This window comes from Hyperoodon ampullatus (assembly GCF_949752795.1).
Source record: "Hyperoodon ampullatus genome assembly, chromosome: 5".
Classification (NCBI taxonomy): Eukaryota; Metazoa; Chordata; class Mammalia; order Artiodactyla; family Ziphiidae; genus Hyperoodon; species Hyperoodon ampullatus.
The window spans coordinates 70,728,707-70,745,646 of NC_136918.1; the positions used below are offsets into that span (position 1 = coordinate 70,728,707).

The 16,940-nt window shown below is 38.8% G+C and overlaps 1 protein-coding gene across 3 annotated transcripts in view; it reads left to right on the forward strand.

The window, feature by feature from the left end:
* VEPH1 (ventricular zone expressed PH domain containing 1) overlaps positions 1 to 9,552 on the forward strand; it is a gene marked incomplete at both ends in the record, with an annotated part of 216,361 nt that extends 206,809 nt beyond the window's left edge. For all 3 annotated transcript variants that reach the window (XM_079705451.1, XM_079705452.1, XM_079705453.1), the window contains 2 exons: positions 5,189 to 5,325; positions 9,316 to 9,552. In XM_079705451.1, coding sequence (XP_079561577.1) covers positions 5,189 to 5,325; positions 9,316 to 9,552 — 374 coding nt within the window. The remainder of the gene's footprint in view (positions 1 to 5,188; positions 5,326 to 9,315) is intronic.
* Between the last annotated feature and the right edge of the window lie 7,388 nt (positions 9,553 to 16,940).

Below are 16,940 nucleotides of genomic sequence, written 5' to 3' on the forward strand. Positions count from 1 at the left end.
CAGACACATATTCTCCAGGAAGCTTTTCTGCTTCCTACACCCAGTTTAGAATAGGTGCCTCTCCAGGGTGTTCCATTCTCCTTACTTCTGGCTTTCAGTTACATTCTGGCAGGAGATCAGAGGGAGGGAGCAGTGTGAGGTCTGCTTATTTATTCCCGACTCCCTCCCTGCTTGGTCACCGCAGGTTGACTGTGTCCTCAATCCACAGCCACAACTCCAGTCAGGCAGCGCTCTTGTATACAGGTCTCCTTCTGGGTCCTAACTGTTCTCTTCGCTTTCCTCTTCAGCCAGAGAGGGGTGTTATGCCTCCTCCTGGCTCCTGGCCCCAGATTACTAAGGTGCTTTTCCTACACCTTGCCCACATCTGTGTAAATAGTCCCTTTATTTTTTTTTATTTTTTATTTTTTTGCGGTACGCAGGCCTCTCACTGTTGTGGCCTCTCCTGTTGCGGAGCACAGGCTCCGGACGCGCAGCCTCAGCGGCCATGGCTCACGGGCCTAGCCGCTCTGCGGTATGTGGGATCTTCCCGGACCCGGGCACGAACCCGTGTCCCCTGCATCAGCAGGCGGACTCTCAACCACTGTGCCACCAGGGAAGCCCCAATAGTCCCTTTATTAACTGCCCTCAGTTGCCCAGCTTGTTTCCTGCTGCAACCATGCCTGATCCATAACAGATCCCATCTGGGGTCTGTGAGGCTTCATGTCTGTGCTGGCTGGACCTTCACAGGCTCTAGGCCCCTCCTTGGTCCTTAAGAAAAGCAAGATCCTTTCTAATGGGATTTCAGAAGAACTTTCAAATGAAGTCCAATATGGCCTCCCCATGACTATTTGATACCCAATCTTTTTCCTGGATCTTACACCAAAAAATCTTGAATCGCCTGCCGATCCCCCACCTTCAGCTCATGACTTTGACCAAAGTGACTGCTTTGCTTGCAGAAGAAGTGAACTTGCTTCTGAGTTCATTGATTCTTCCAGCTTCTTTAAGTTTTTTTCTTTTCATGCACTTTCCCTCACATGTCCCACTTGTTACCTCAGGCCTTCTCTGTACTCCTCCTAGAAGTTCCTTTCTCCCTTCTTCAGCGGGCACCCAGCCCCCATGTCACCCTCTCCCAGCTGGAAGTAGAATTTCCTTTCTTTGAGTTCTGTAATGCTTGGCTTTTACTTCTGCAGGGGCACTTGCCAAACTCTACACTGAGTTGTCAAATTTGTAAAATGCTTTATCTCCCCACAAGATGATAAACTCAAGCTCTCTCTGAGCTGGGCTTTATGACCCCCTCAGGTCCAAACACAGTGCCTTACAGCTTATCTGTGCTCAAAATTTTGTGTGAGATGACTGGACATGGTTGGTAGATCAACAGAGGAATATTCTTTCTTGCTTTAAGTTACCTGGTCTGATATTATTCACCAACTTTGTGTTGAGTAAGACTAACACCTTCAGATTTATCAACATAAATATTTTCAACTCTTGGTGCACAAAAGGAATACAATTAATATATGACCATTTGTATTAGCATTCTAAAAGACTTTTAAGTTGGTAAACATGGTAATAGTTTGGGTTCCAGTTGCACTAGAGAATTCAATTTAATATTCCATAGTTTTTTCAGCCAACTGATAATTTAAAAAAGGAACAGATCCTGGTTGGTAAAGAATGTCTTAGCAAATTGTGGTGCTTTGAATGAAATAATGTGTTAATTGGCAAGAGAGAAAATATTTAAATATCCTTTATGCATTATGTGCAAACAAGATAGTTTTAGACACACAATCATTCCCTCATAGTCTCATTCCACATGTTATTTTTCAAGTGGAATATGATCATCCTTAGAAAGAATTAGTTCCCTGTTTTGACCATGAAGAAACTGCAATATCATGAGAATTATTGCTTACCAGGACATGCTATGGGCAATAGGCCTATTAAAAGGACACATGGCCAGTCACGTATAAGCCAGACATAATTATAAAAAAAAAAAATTCTTAGGACCTGGGATAGCCACTGGAAAAAAATTAAGCCTTTTTTTTTTGGCCTTTTGAAACTATTTTTAAATTAATCCTACAGCTACAAATAGCCTGGCTTTTACATATTATCTGAAGCTGACTCTGATGCCTAAATTAAGGCCCTAACATGCAGCTAGTTTAAAGTGCTGCTAACATTTCCTTCCTAAAATCCTTTCCATGGACTTTTCCCCTGGGATCCACTTTCACTGGGCTACAGTGAAAAGTCTTCACTTAGCAGCATTTCTCCATCATCCTTCATCCTTTTGTTCTCCAGTAAGTCTATCATTTTCTCTGGAGTCTCTCATGGTCACTGTGGGCATGTGGGTATGTGGGTATGATATCCCAGCCACTCCGTGTCTCAAACAGTTCCTTCAACTCTTTTGCCAAGTGTCATTTCCATCACATACACTTAAAGTGAAACATTTGGACCTGCCTTGAGATTGGGATCTATGTTGAGGAGAAGTTCTTATAGCTAATTCCCTATGTCAGATCTAGAAGGACACATGTGCTTAAATATTACCTAAACCAATCGTGATTTCAAATCAGCTCAGATATCACGACTATTTCAAATGTTTCTTTGAGTAAATATGGGAGAAAGACTGGAAAAATGTTCTGTTATTAAATGACATTGCATTATATTAAATCATCTTACCATTAAAAATGGCGAGACAGCAATGTGGTTACAAAAGGTGAAGTAAGTTCTTTAATAAAAGAGGGGGGCAGGGGTAGTAGTTCTTTGCTACTTACCTAGTGTCCTCACATAAATTTCTTTATTTTGATTTTTGATCTCTCAACATCCTTGTAAAGCAGGTGGGAGCGATTATTATTTCCTCTTTGCTGAGCAGAAATCAGTGGTTAAGAGGACTCGAATCTAACTCTTCTGAATTGTTATTCAAAAATCCTTCAACATTACAATTAGATCAGCATTTTTTTCTAATTTGAAAGCATAGGAAATGGGTGTTTTAGAAAAAAATTAATCCTATTTTTGGCTTGGGATTTTCCCTTGTTGTTACTTAGTTGCTTGTTGATTTGTTTTCTCCTCTTGGACCTCCGTTGGACCTTCCCTTCCTCCTCCCAGACAGGCTACTGCACTCTTCATGACTCAACAGCACGTGTTAGCAGATATTCATGGAACCCTTAGCCCAGGCCGACACTGTGAGCACATGGCAAGCAGGCTGTCCCCGCCCTCTAGGACCAATAGCATGTGGGAAGACATGGTGTCCTAAGTGCTTTACCTGCTGCACAAAGGAAGCAAGCACTGTGTTTATGGAAAATTTAAATTTGAAAAGAGCATACTAGCTTTAAGAAAGCTCTAAATCAGATGATTCCTAGTAAAGCAAAGCAGAACACTGAGATAATTTTCTTGACATTGATTGTGAATGATTTCTTGAGTGACTGCTTTCCATACCCTCTGCTATACCTAGTACTAGCCACCGTGGAGCATTGCAGAAAATGGGGGACACTTCTCATCACTGAAGCCTCAGATTAAATGCCACCTCAAATATGCAAGCTCTTTCCTGACCACTTAAATGCATGTGCACCACCCCCCAAGTCACTCACTCTCTATTCTATCTTCATCATAACCCTATCACTATCTAACAGTATATTTCATATGTTGTTTCAGTTATTAGCCTTAATTTGAGATTGACAATGGAACATCCAATTGACTAGTCATCAGACAAGAAGGGAAAAAAGCTAGATTAACTTTAATAGAACTTTGTTTATAAAAACTATACATTGCATTATTCTTAACCCAACAGTGCTGTTAAGGTGGACAAATCCCATCTGAGGTAATTTTTTTACCTACATTAGATAAGAGAAATGGTAGATGGGAAGGATAGGTTGTGTTCATATGGTTAAAGAGGTACTGTCCAAATTTCATAGTGATGAACAAATTTCATTACCTTCAAGGTGCTATGAAAATTGAACATTAGGGCTTCCCTGGTGGCGCAGTGGTTGAGAGTCCGCCTGCCGATGCAGGGGACACGGGTTCGTGCCCTGGTCCAGGAGGATCCCACATGCCGTGGAGCGGCTGGGCCCGTGAGCCATGGCCGCTGAGCCTGTGCGTCCGGAGCCTGTGCTCCGCAACGGGCGAGGCCACAACAGTGAGAGGCCTGCATACCGCAAAAAAAAAAAAAGGAAAATTGAACATTAATGTATATAAATAAATATTGTCATACTCCCCAGAAATCAGATGCTTTCACATGAATTTGAAATTTGAAGAGTGAATCTTATGTAGTTGGTAAAACAAATGGAATTCTTCAGTTCAACATTTAAACTTCTGACATTGTAACCGGTCTTCTAATTCTATGGTTATGTGTAATCATACACACTCTACTTCAATGTAAAATGAATCCATTCATTCACTCATTCAACAAAAATTTATAGACTCCATACTAGGTTAGATGCCTGATGTAACAATAGTGAACAAAGCAAAACCCTGCCCTCATGAAGCTTTCAGTTGAATGGGAAAGAAAGACATTAATAAGGTAAATACCAATAATCATCTACAAATGATGATATATGATAGAAAAGAAACACGCCAGTTGCTTTGAGAACGTATAGAAGACAAAGTCACTCGAGTCTGGGTTTGAGCAAGGTCTCCCAGAGGAAGCAACGTTTGAGTTGAAACATGAAACAATCAGTTTTTAACTAGGTGAAGATTTAAATATGGACAGTGGAGATAGAGTGTGTGTGTTCCAGAGTGGAAAAATCATGTTCAAAAGAGTTAGGTAAGTTTGCCTTTGCAGCTGTTAAGGATTCAGAAAAACACATCTTTTGGAGCACTATGTTGACTTTTGCTGCCAAATAGCTAAATATACTTGGTTTATGATTATTTATAAAGCTATATTTCTAAGCAGTTCACGTGAACAGAATACCGTGAAACAAAGGAGTTAGGAAGCACAGAAAGCTGAATGTCTGGATGAACCTTAAAAAACTGCTAACCAAATGCTCTTTTCGTGAACTATGTTCCTTTTGCAAATCTCGATGAGGGCTTTCAACACTTTCCCATTATCATATCTAAATTGTGCATTCTTTTAGGGACAAAGGGGGAAGGTTAACCAAATTCATAATTTGTTAGCCCACTATCCAAATGTACTTACTGGGTCTGGTTCACTGTACAATTCTGACTTTTGATCACTTGCCAAATAAATAGTGGAAAATAAATGGCTTGATCGTTCTGTTACCTTCAACAGTTGTAAATCAAGATGGCCAGCCTCTCATAGAAGGAAAACTTAAAGAGAAGCAAGTCAGATGGAAGTTCATCAAAAGGTGGAAAACCCGCTATTTTACACTGGCTGGAAATCAACTTCTGTTTCAAAAAGGAAAGTCTGTAAGTACCCCTACCATCTTTTACACTTGCATTTTTAAGGTCTTGATCTCTGCCAGCTAGGCATTTTGTCTTGAGTTCAAAGGCCAATAATTTTTTCCTTCTCCATTTTACAGTGTCATTTTATTATATATGCCCCTTTGTCTATTCTGTTCATTCCTATGTTAGTTGGTTCACTGTACCTCTTCAGTTTATTACGGGAGGGTTTTTTGGTTAACTTAAGCTTTAGAAGACAAACCACAGAAGGTGTACCCGGGGATCTCGACTTGAATACTGTACCTTCTGTTTCCTTGTGGATCACCTAAATAAATGTGTGGCTTATGACATTGACTCTGACTTCTTTTAGGATTGAAGGTTATATTTGGGGGTGGGGACCTGACGAAGGAGACAGTAGGCAGGGAGGAAGAAAAAAAGGCTGATTTATTTTAAGTACTTTTTATAGTCAACCAAATTCAATTCTGATTAGGGAAAAATATTACTATCTTTCATTCATTTAATATTCAGTTAATGAATAGAATAGAATTCTGAAAGAACTAATAAATATTCATTTAATATAATTTTCAATATGAAGTAGGATGCTCTGTAAATATTCATATTCTGAATTTTCAGTGGGAAACTTGTGAAATAATATTCTATTGCAATCAACAATGCAAAGTTATCCCTTTCTTTTCAAATCAGTTTTATTTATCATTAAACTCTACTCATTACAGATCAGGGAGCATGAAATTTTGACCTACTTCTTGACCATTTTGAGATATAATAACTTATCAGAGAGATATCAGAGAACTTCGAGAGATAATAACTTATCAGAGCTTATCACATGCCACACTGGATTGCCTCTATCTATCTTCAGAACAATCCTTTGAGGTCAGCTCTATTGTTATTGCCATTTTATAGATGGAGAAACTGAGGCACAAAGAGACTGATGGGCTTGTCCAAGGTTAGAGCCAGTAAGGTGAGAAAGGGTAAAACTGGAGTTAGGCTCAGGCAGTGTGACACCAAAGCATGTTCTTAAATGAGTACACTGTCCAGCTTCCCATGTACACTTAAAATACAGGGTCAGTGGCAAACCAAACTGTGTCTGAATTAATTAATGAGTGTTAAATTACTTAAAAATTACATTTCACTAAGAGCACATGCATTATATCTTTGGAGTGCTCATTACAAAATTTATTTGTACTTACTACTCAACAGGAATCAAGCATGGTGTATCTGAATTATGACGAATTCTGATCAACGCTCTTTTAGTTAATAAGACTTCACATTAACTTTTTGAATGAAAAAGAACATTTTGATGACACCTATTTTGAACTCATGTTACTTTCTTCATCTGTATGTTTTATAAAATATGCAGATGGGCTGAAGGTCTTTTTAAATGGGAAGTATAATGGTGTGTTCAATTTGGAAAGTTATTGGCGGTTTAAGGAAACATTTTTTTTAGCATAGGTTCACACTGAAGCATTTTTAAAGTGTTTAAAATGACCATTTGAATTTCCTGTCTTTATTAAAGAAATCAGAATGAAGTTAAGATGTAGTGATTTTTCAGATCCCTCTTATGCATTAACAAAGTAGAGTTAGTGCCTAAGAATGTTTTTCCTGAACTCAAATAATGACCTTTATACTTCTTGATTCAGAGCTTTTTAATAAAGTTTAGAGAATAAGCTATTATATAATTGGCTAACTTATTTGACATATTTATCAGGAAATAATGGTTTGACATTCCAGAAATATGACAGAACATTTGGCTCAAATATTAGGAAATAATATAATAGAGCGTGAAGACCACAGCAAAATCCCTCTCATCCCCAGGGAGACAGTAACCATGCAGTGGTCAGCAGTCCAGCTGAAGCTTCAGCCACATCATAAAGGGATTTTCTTGTAAATGAGGAAAATGTGCATTTTAAAGTAAGAACTAAAAGACTATAGTGTTATTATTCACTTTTTTTTTTTTTTTTTGGCTGCATTGGGCCTTCGTTGCTGTGCACAGGCTTTCTCTAGTTGCGGTGAGCGGGGGCCACTCTTCATTGCGGTGTGTGGGCTTCTCATTGCAGTGGCTTCTCGTTGCAGAGCATGGGCTCTAGGCATGCAGGCTTCAGTAGTTGTGGCACGTGGGCTTGGTAGTTGTGGTGAGTAATAGTCCATTGTATATATGTACCACATCTTCCTTATCCATTCATCTGTTGTTGGACATTTAGATTGTTTCCATGTCTTGGTTATTGTGAATAGTGCTGCTATGAACATAGGGGTGCATGTATCTTTATGAATTACAGTTTTGTCCAGATATATGCCTAGGAGTGGGATTGCTGAATCATATGGTAATTCTATTTTTAGTTTTCTGAGGAACATCCATACTGTTTCCACAGTGGCTGCACCAACTTACATTCCCACCAACAGTGTAGGAGGGTTCCCTTTTCTCCACACCCTCTCCAGCATTTTGTTATTTGTAGACTTTTTAATGATGGCCATTCCGACTGGTGTGAGGTGGTACCTTATTACAGTTTTGATTTGCATTTCTCTAATAATTAGCGATGTTGAGCATCTTTTCATATGCCTATTGGCCATCTGTATTTTTTCTTTGGAGAAATGTCTATTTAGGTCTTCCACCCATTTTTCCATTGGGTTGTTTGTTTTTTTGTTGTTGAGTTGTATACGCTGTATGCATATTTTGGAAATTAAGCCTTTGTCAGCCGCATCATTTGCAAATATTTTATCCCATTCTGTAGTTTGTCTTTTCGTTTTGTTTATGGTTTCTTTTGCTGTGCAAAAACTTGTAAGTTTGATTAGGTTTCATTTGTTTACTTTGTTTTTACTTCTATTGCCTTGGGAGACTGACCTAAGAAAACATTGGTACTATTTATGTCAGAGAATGTTTTGCCTATGGTCTCTTCTAAGAGGTCTATGGTGTCATGTCTTATGTTTAAGTCTTTACTCCATTTTGAGTTTATTTTTGTGTGTGGTATGAGGGTGTGTTCTAACTTCATTGACTTACATGCAGCTGTCCAACTTTTCCAACACCACTTTCTGAAGAGACTGTCTTTTTCCCATTGTATATTCTTGCCTCCTTTGTTCAAGATTAATTAACCATAGGTGGGTTTATTTCTGGACTCTCTATTCTGCTGACATCAGTATTTTGAATTACCCTTTTTGTTTGATGCTCCTGAGATTTTTCCAAGGTGGACAATACACCATAGAAAGTTTAGGACGAGTGAAAAAGATGCCTTTCCACTGCAAAGTGAGAGAAGGGTGATTGTGAAAGGGAGATGGGAAAGGAGGGTTGGCAAGATTCTCAAACACAGATACATTCTCCAGTAGACAGAATGGGCTCAGGGATGTTAAAGACCTGAAATTGCTTTAAAGAAGTATCTGACTCCTTAAAAGTATTCATGCTAGCCCATCATGATGACTCTGGTGTTAGAGAGATCCTTAAGCATCTGCTTTAATGCGAAGAAAATGTAACATCATTAAATATTCCTTCCCTTAATGTTTGTGGACAAATCATGCTTCCAAAGCTCAAGAGAGTTTCAAAAACAGTTTCATCTACTTAAACATTGGAACCCTGTTTGTTCGATTAATACCTCTTTCTCAGAGGTAACACAAAAGAAAATTAAATTTCAAGCCTGTAAAATTATCTCAAATTCTGAGTTAATATTACCCCAAATTGTACTGCTGCATTTTGCTCTATTAATACAGTGTTAATATCAGTAGAAAATGACATAAAGTCAAAGAAATATGAATCAAGCATTTTTCCCAATATATAATAATTTTCTATAAATTGTCTATTTTGTTTCAACCCTAGATAGTACAACAAAAAGCCAGTTGCTCACTCCTTCATTTGCTCTAATGACTCTTTGAGGCTTTAGCACCCAAAATAACAAAGGTCTTAAGCCACATGAAGTGAAAGGATTCTGATCCTCTTAGAAAATTCTCCAGGAGCCAGAGATCTTTCCATACTATGAAAGCTAGCTCATGTTCTTTCCTTCCCATGCATTTCAGAAAGATGATCCTGATGACTCACCAATAGAACTCAGCAAAGTACAGAGTGTGAAAGTTGTGGCCAAGAAACGCAGGGACCGCTCTCTCCCTCGGGCTTTCGAAATCTTCACAGACAATAAAAGCTATGTTTTCAAGGCCAAGGATGAGAAGAATGCAGAAGAGTGGCTCCAGTGCATCAATGTGGCAGTTGCCCAAGCAAAAGAGAGGGAAAGTAGGGAAGTAACCACATATCTGTAGGGATTTGCAAGCCGACCTCACACCAGTTGTATACAATGGGCATTGCACTGTCATTGCCAATGTCAGGAAAAAGAGATAAATTCACCATGTCATGCTGTTTTTTATTAAATACCAATGGGGCAGTTTTCCCCAAGAAGCAGGGCCTAAAAGTGGCAAGATCCTGAGTGCATTTCAGATCCACCTGGCATTTGCATTAACTCCAGAACAGCTGTGTGAGGCATATGGGAAAAGGAGCTACAGATGGTATGAAGCCAGAAAGGGGAGAGTAGGGATCTAGAAACTTCCGTAGACATGTTATTGTACATTGTAAGAAAACAACTTTAAAAGATACCTGAACTACCTATCCTAAGGAAAGATTATGTACTTCTGATGAAAAATAATCTGTCAAAAGTATTAAAAGAAAAAAAAACCTACAAGGAAAAGTCAAATTGATGAACACTGAGGAAAACCATATAACTTACTTATGGAAATATAATTACATTTATCCTCTCCTAATACAAGTGAGGCTAACACTTTGTAAAATGGTTCTCAAGTTAAGCCAATTATGTAATTAAATGTCCTTCAAACTCCTTATTTGATTATTCCTTTTAGGTTCATATAATATGATCTAAAGTTTAGATACTTGGATATTTCTTCTGCCTAAGGCAGTAAGTGTAAGCCAGGATAAGCACAGAAAACCATTTTCCCATCTTCAAAATATGTGTCATTTCCATTAAACTTTGAGATTTTAAAGTTCTATACGTTTCTTCTTTGTATTCAACATTTTAATATCTCCAAATTACAAATATTTATTGGTTTTTGCCATTACTCATAACTAAAAAAAAAAAAAAAAGCTGTAGTAGGCAGAATTCTAGAATGACTTACAGTGACCCAAACCCTGCTATAACCTCCTCCCCCTGAGTGGGGCGGGACCTATAATTTGCTTCTAACTAATAGAATATGGCAAAAGGGATAGGATAGTCTCTCCCATGATTATGTTACATTACATGGCAAAGATGAAGGAAATTTTCCAGATATAATTAAGGTCCTTAATCAGCTGACTTTGAGTTAATTGAGAGGATATGATCCTGGGTGGGCCTGACCTAATCAGTTGAGCCCTTTGAAGAGGGTGAACAAGTCAGAGTGTCTCCCACTGGCCTTGAATAAGCTGCCACGAGTTCTACAGCTTCATGGAAATGAATTTTGCCACAATCAGTGAGCCGCTTGGAAGAGGATCCTGAGCCTCAGATAAGAGCCCATTCCCAGCCAACACCTTGATTGCAGCTTTGCGAAACCTTGAGCAGAGGACCCAGCTAAGCCATGCTTGGACTCCTGATCTATGGATACTTTGAGATAATAAATAAGTGCTGTGTTAAGCTGTTAAGTGTGTGGTAATTTGTTATGTAGCAATAGATAACTAATACAAAAGCTTACTTGTAATACACATACAGGTTAATTTTTTCTTTGAAATTTATTAAACATAGTCTAGTATAGAATCGTGGAGAAAGATTATAAGTAGTCAATACCCTGAATTCTACCCTGACTCTACTGCTAACTCACTAGGATAGGAAATATAAAAGAGACCAAGTTTGAGGAAGGAAACAATTCAATTTTAAGTTTTAACATAAAGTTTGAGAGTATTGTGAATCGTAGAAGTTCTTAGAAGTTGGAAATAGAATTTGGAACGTGAAAATTTGGCCTCATCATATAAATAGATGGTTGCTGAAAATGTGGAATAAGATGAAATTACTCAGGGAGAATAAGACAAAAGAATTAATAAGGGCTTCCTTGGGACACCCAGGATTTAAGCAAGGAGGCTGATTAGTGTTCAGAGATGTTATAAACCAGAGGAAATAATGTCACAAGCACCAAGGTTTTCAAGGAAGAGAGAGAGATCACCCATGTGAAATCCTGAAGAGTAATCACTTAAGATAAAGAATGACTTTTGCAACCAAGAAGCAGTTGGTGTCACTGGCAAGAACAATTTCATTGGAGTGATGAGGTGAAAGTCAATTTCAGTGGATTGAAGAATCAACAGGAGAGTAAGAGTTTAAAGCAATAATTGAACTCTCCTTTCAGTAATGTGGAGCTAAGATGGAGAAATTGTTTTTTGTTGTTTGCTTTAAGGATGCATTAGACTTGAGGGAAGGAAGTTTAAAACACAGAAAGAAAGAGGAAAAATAAATTTGCTTCAGCAAAGTTTCTGGAAATGAAGGAAAACGATTAAAACTCCTTTTTTCCACAGCAATTTATGGAGCAACTACCAAGAAACAGGTACCATAGTTGGCCTGGAGATAGAAAAATAAAAGATCCAGCTCTTCCCTTCAAGGAGTTTACAGTGTAGTGGAGGAGATGGACATGTACAACAAAAATTGAAATGCTGTGTGGCAAGTGCCTTGATGGAAGTATGCACAGGGTCCTGAGGAAACATAGGAGAAGGCACCACTGTAAGTGACTTTGAACTCAGCTTGGGCTCCCTTACTGTTCCCCAGGGGTGTTAGAGAATGAGCTTGTCTTAAAGAACTAGTAGGAGTGTCATGGGCAGACAAAGAGCAAATGGCCAGTAGAGGGAACCACCTTGCAGAGGTGAAGGAGGAAGAGGGAACATGGTCTAGTTGCAAAACAGCAAGTCCTCACCTGGGATTGGAACATAAGGGACCTGTTGGGAGATGGTGCAGAATGATGCTGGAAAGGCCTGCAGGGCCATAGCATGAAGGACTTGGTTCCATGCTAAGGATCTTGAATTTTTTCCTTAAGATGGTGAAACATATTGAAAGGTTTTAAGAAGATTTGCATTTAGAGAAATAATTTTGATCATGGTATAGAGAATGGATTGTAGCAGGGAGGTGATTTGAGAGGTTCTTGGAAGGTAGTGAGGACCGATGTAGTAGCAGAGGAGATAGAGGGAAATGGAAATGCAGGAAAAATATTGAATTAATAAAATGGACAGGACACTAGTGGATTGGATGGAGCTGGGGTCTAAAAATGGGAAGGAAGGAGTCTCTGATGACTCCAGGGTGCTTTGGGGAAGCTTGATGCATGATGATAGCATTCATTGAGATAGAAAATTCCAAAGCAACAGTTTGAGAGGTGAGACAGGTGGTAAATTTAATTTTAATGTATACATTCAGAATCTAGATAAGTGATTCACCTTGGACTAGAGGGACATCTCCTTCTATGAAGTTGGGCAGGAAATGGTGAGAATACGCATAGTCATAAATAATTCTCTAAATAGTGTTTTTAAATCTGCCAGCTCATTCTTAAGAGTCAGTGAGTAGCCCTAGATGGTTTCATCAATTAGGAAAAATTGGTAACAGATAAATAGAAATAGAGTACTAAGTGACACTATATTATTAATAATTTAAATGCCAGTAATGTGCTCAAACCTTTCACAGAAGAGGGATTATAGTAAAACACTGGTTATGTCCTGATTCTGTTTTCACTGAACGCTTGTCTTAAAAAAAGAAGAGAATGGCCCTACGAACTCAATTTGGAGGAAAAGAATTATTTTTGTGGTTTAATTAACTAGATGCCTCTAGTTTAAAGCACAACTCTCAGAGCCTTTGAACCAGTTCTAAAAAGAAGTAAATACATGAAATGTAAAGAATGATCTTTCTGGTTTCATTCCATGATGCAGTAATTCCAAATGCAGGCAGATTTTCCTGAGTTCAGAATCACACTAGGCATTTTAGAATCATTGTCTTCCCACTGATATTTCTGGCACTTCCACCCCTGTGGCCAGCTGGCTTACCACAGATTGGCCTTTCCCAAGAGAGCTGCTGTTGCTGATCCTGATCTACGAAGAAACCACTTTTCTAAACATGTTTAAACCTTTAAATATGTTGGTATGAATACAATTATAATCATAGACAGAAATTCAAGTGGTTTTCATTTTTACTTCATTTTGACTCTTTTTTCCTCCCAGATAGCTGTGGAAACAAAAATGTTTATGTGTGACACCCTCATCTGGTTACTTCTTGAGAACCTGGAGTTTGGTAAAAATAAATATTCAATATTTTTCTAACACTAGGTTTTCTAGAAAATCCTTGGCTGATGATGTTGAGGGACATTTACTGGGTCATCTTCAGTTTGCCTACTTTGGGGCTTATTTATTATGACTTATTCTTAAACATAAATATAGATTACCTGGTTGAAAAAACATTCCCCATTTTAGGAAACAATTCTGAGATGAGGCAAGAGAATATGTGAGATAAATTCAGGGTGCACTGCAGAGAAATAAATACCACAGATGCCCCAGTCAGGATTTCTAGTTCCCAAAAGCTAACTAAGTTTTTAGATGAAAAACCCAAGATGTTGTCTTGTTCCAGAATAGCACCAGGGTATAGACCCCTTGGGGGTGGGGGGGTTCCTCCCCAGGGATGCTTCTGAAGGACAAAGGGGTTGGAAAATCAGGGAGAGTTCTCCCCAGGCAGTGGAGTCTGGAGAAAGCAGCACAGGATTGGGGCATGGACACATGAGGATTCGAGTCCTACTTCTACCCAAACTGAGTTACCAACCTGAGAAAATCACTCCTCTCTCATCTCTGGGTTGGGGATAATATTATCTATGGAGTACAACTGTTATCAGGATTAAATGTCATGTAAAAGCCTCCAGCAGAGAACCTTTATCTTAATAGGTGCTTGGTAATAACACTCCATTTTTTTATCTATCACTATGGAAAAAAGAAATCCTACCAATGAAATTATGATGCAATACCTTAATAACAGTCCAATGAGTAGTGTTTTACCAAAATGCCTTTTATCTGTTCTGAGGGATTTAGCAATTTTTTTCTGACTTAAGTACTTTGCATGTTATGTGATAGGTAATTCTATAGATCGGTATCTATTTCAGCAACACAGTGAAACATGGCTTTATTACATGTTGATATCTTCCTTTCTTAGGTAAAACACTTGGTGGTTGCTTTGCATGACCATATGGAACCGTGGTCATTACTCCAATGATGGCTCTTTGGTTCACTAATGTCACATTTCATCCCAATCCTCTATTTCTGTGCTTTTCTATGTACATGATAAATTTTTGTTTCAAAGTCAAATCATATTATAATTTGTTAAGACATACTAAACAGCAGTTTACATACTAAACATGTAGTGTCAACCATGTACACAATTCAATTGAAGTTACAACACAAAGAGCCGGGGCCAAGTTCAAGTGATACCTGGTCACAGTCATTCCTGGTGGATGATGATTGCAAAACACCACTGATTGTAAGACACATCCCAATTTCAGAACTGGTAAATAATAGGAGAAAAAATGCAAATAAATGATCAAAAGTAAGTATTAATTTAAGGGTTCCACAGTATTCAAAACTGTATGTAAAAGTTTTGTGAACAGTAAATCATATGGCAAATATAAGAACTTTTAAAATCTTTAAAAATGGTTAAAATGCACCCATTCTCTAAGGTATGAGATCAGCCATTCCTGTGTGTGCTTACCCTCTGTATTAGTCAGGGTTCTCCTTGTTCTATTCAGGTCCCCAGAGATTGGATGAGACCCACCCACATTGGTGAGGGTGGATATCTATTCAGTCTACTGTTTCAAAGTGCTAATCTCTTCCAGATACACCTTCACAGACACACCCAGAAATAAGTTTTATCAGCTCTCTGGGCATCCCTTAGGCCAGTCAAGTTGACATATAAAATTAACCACCACACCCTCTGTTTTGATGGAAATAAAAATAGCTAATGTCCACACAACAAGCCATGTTTCTGGTGCCTCTGTGCCTCCCTTCCTGTATTCTCCTTTATCTAAGTCCCCTGCCCTGGCAGGGAAGCTACATAGGGAATGGACTAAGATGGCAGGGCTGAGGGTAGGGGCATGTGGTGTGTCTTTTATCCACTGTCACAGATTGGGGAGCATGGGGGTAAATTGGGATGGTGTCTGAAGAGGAATCCAGACCAAGAAGGAGGAGGCATATGCAGATGAGTCCTAGAGGTCAGTCATGCCAGAGACAAGAGTAGGGAGGCAAGGCCTGGAGCCAAGTTGGAAGCTGGGGACCCAGGGAGGAGCAGAGGGAGGTGCAGAGCAGAGTGGGTAGAATGGATCCACTGTATGAACTGTAGCGGATCAGGACAGGCCCCAAGGCTGGGCTTTTCCAGGTACTTGCCTGGGTAAGGAAACTTCTATTCAGTGCACTTTGATGAGACAGGTTTCCTGTCCTTCTCTCTGTCTCCTGTCCTTCCACCTCCTCCTCTCTGTCCTTCTATTACCAGGTTACACAAGTCCTTCCAGCCTTGTTTTTGGCGGGACAGGCCACCAGCTCCACTGGAGGCCTGAGCTCCTGGGTGCTGCCATGAGAACCCCAGCCTCACAGAGCAGTTTCCATATTGACATTCTTCTCATTCTACACCCCCAACGTAGCACATATTGAACTTGTCTACTTCAAAGGAAAAACTTTCTGGGGGTATGGGGAGGGGAGCCAGAAATCCTGGAACTTTCTTGTACGTTATTCTGTAAGATGATCATCAGACACATTCTGTTTACATAATTCCTGATGCCTTTTTGAACAAACCTTTTTAAAGCTTTCATCGAATAGAAAGAAAATACACTTCCTTTGTCTTTCAGTCAATAAAATGATTAGAATTCACTTTGGTACTGAGAACCTAGAAGAGTTATAAAATACTCAAATAGTAAAAGTGGAAAGTACTCAAACAAATGACAAACTTATTTGTTAATAGAAATAACAAGCTCTCCCTGAGACCTCACTGGAAACTTGGGAGGAGACAGATAATAGTAAATTCTAATTTTTCCTTTTTGAATTCTTTTAGAATTCTTTTTTTGCCTTGTTTTATTTTTTAACTACCAGTCCACTTATGTCAGGATAATACACATTTGTCAGTATAGTACACATTTATACATATATACATACACATATTCTTTTACACAGGAGTTGTGACAACAAAACAATGTTGACATGTAGTTTGTAGAAATCAGTCTTATTATGTCATTGTCTTAGATTTCCCCCTCGCTCTCTCTATCTATCTAATTAGGCCGGGATTTCACGTAATCAGAAGAACTTTGTGTGTGTTGCACTGTTCTTAACTGAGATTCACTCGTACACATCCGATAACCTCTGGGAGTATTCTATTCCTCTTAATTCAAAGCTATTGTAATATGGAGGAATTGTTCTAAACATCTTTTCTGTTAAGAGAGAAAAGCAATGATCCTGTTCGCCCAAACTAGCTCATAAACACAAAAATCAGAGTAAGGCCCATCTTTTTAATTTAACCAAAACCACGGTTTGGAAATGTCTATCTTGAAAGATTAACCATGAAGTATAATACTTAGGGTATGTGTGCTTTAAGTGCTGATTTGAGAACATTTTAATCAGGACTCACTAAAACATTTCATAGAGGGATATCTTAAGCTTTTCCACACAAACATCCCTCACC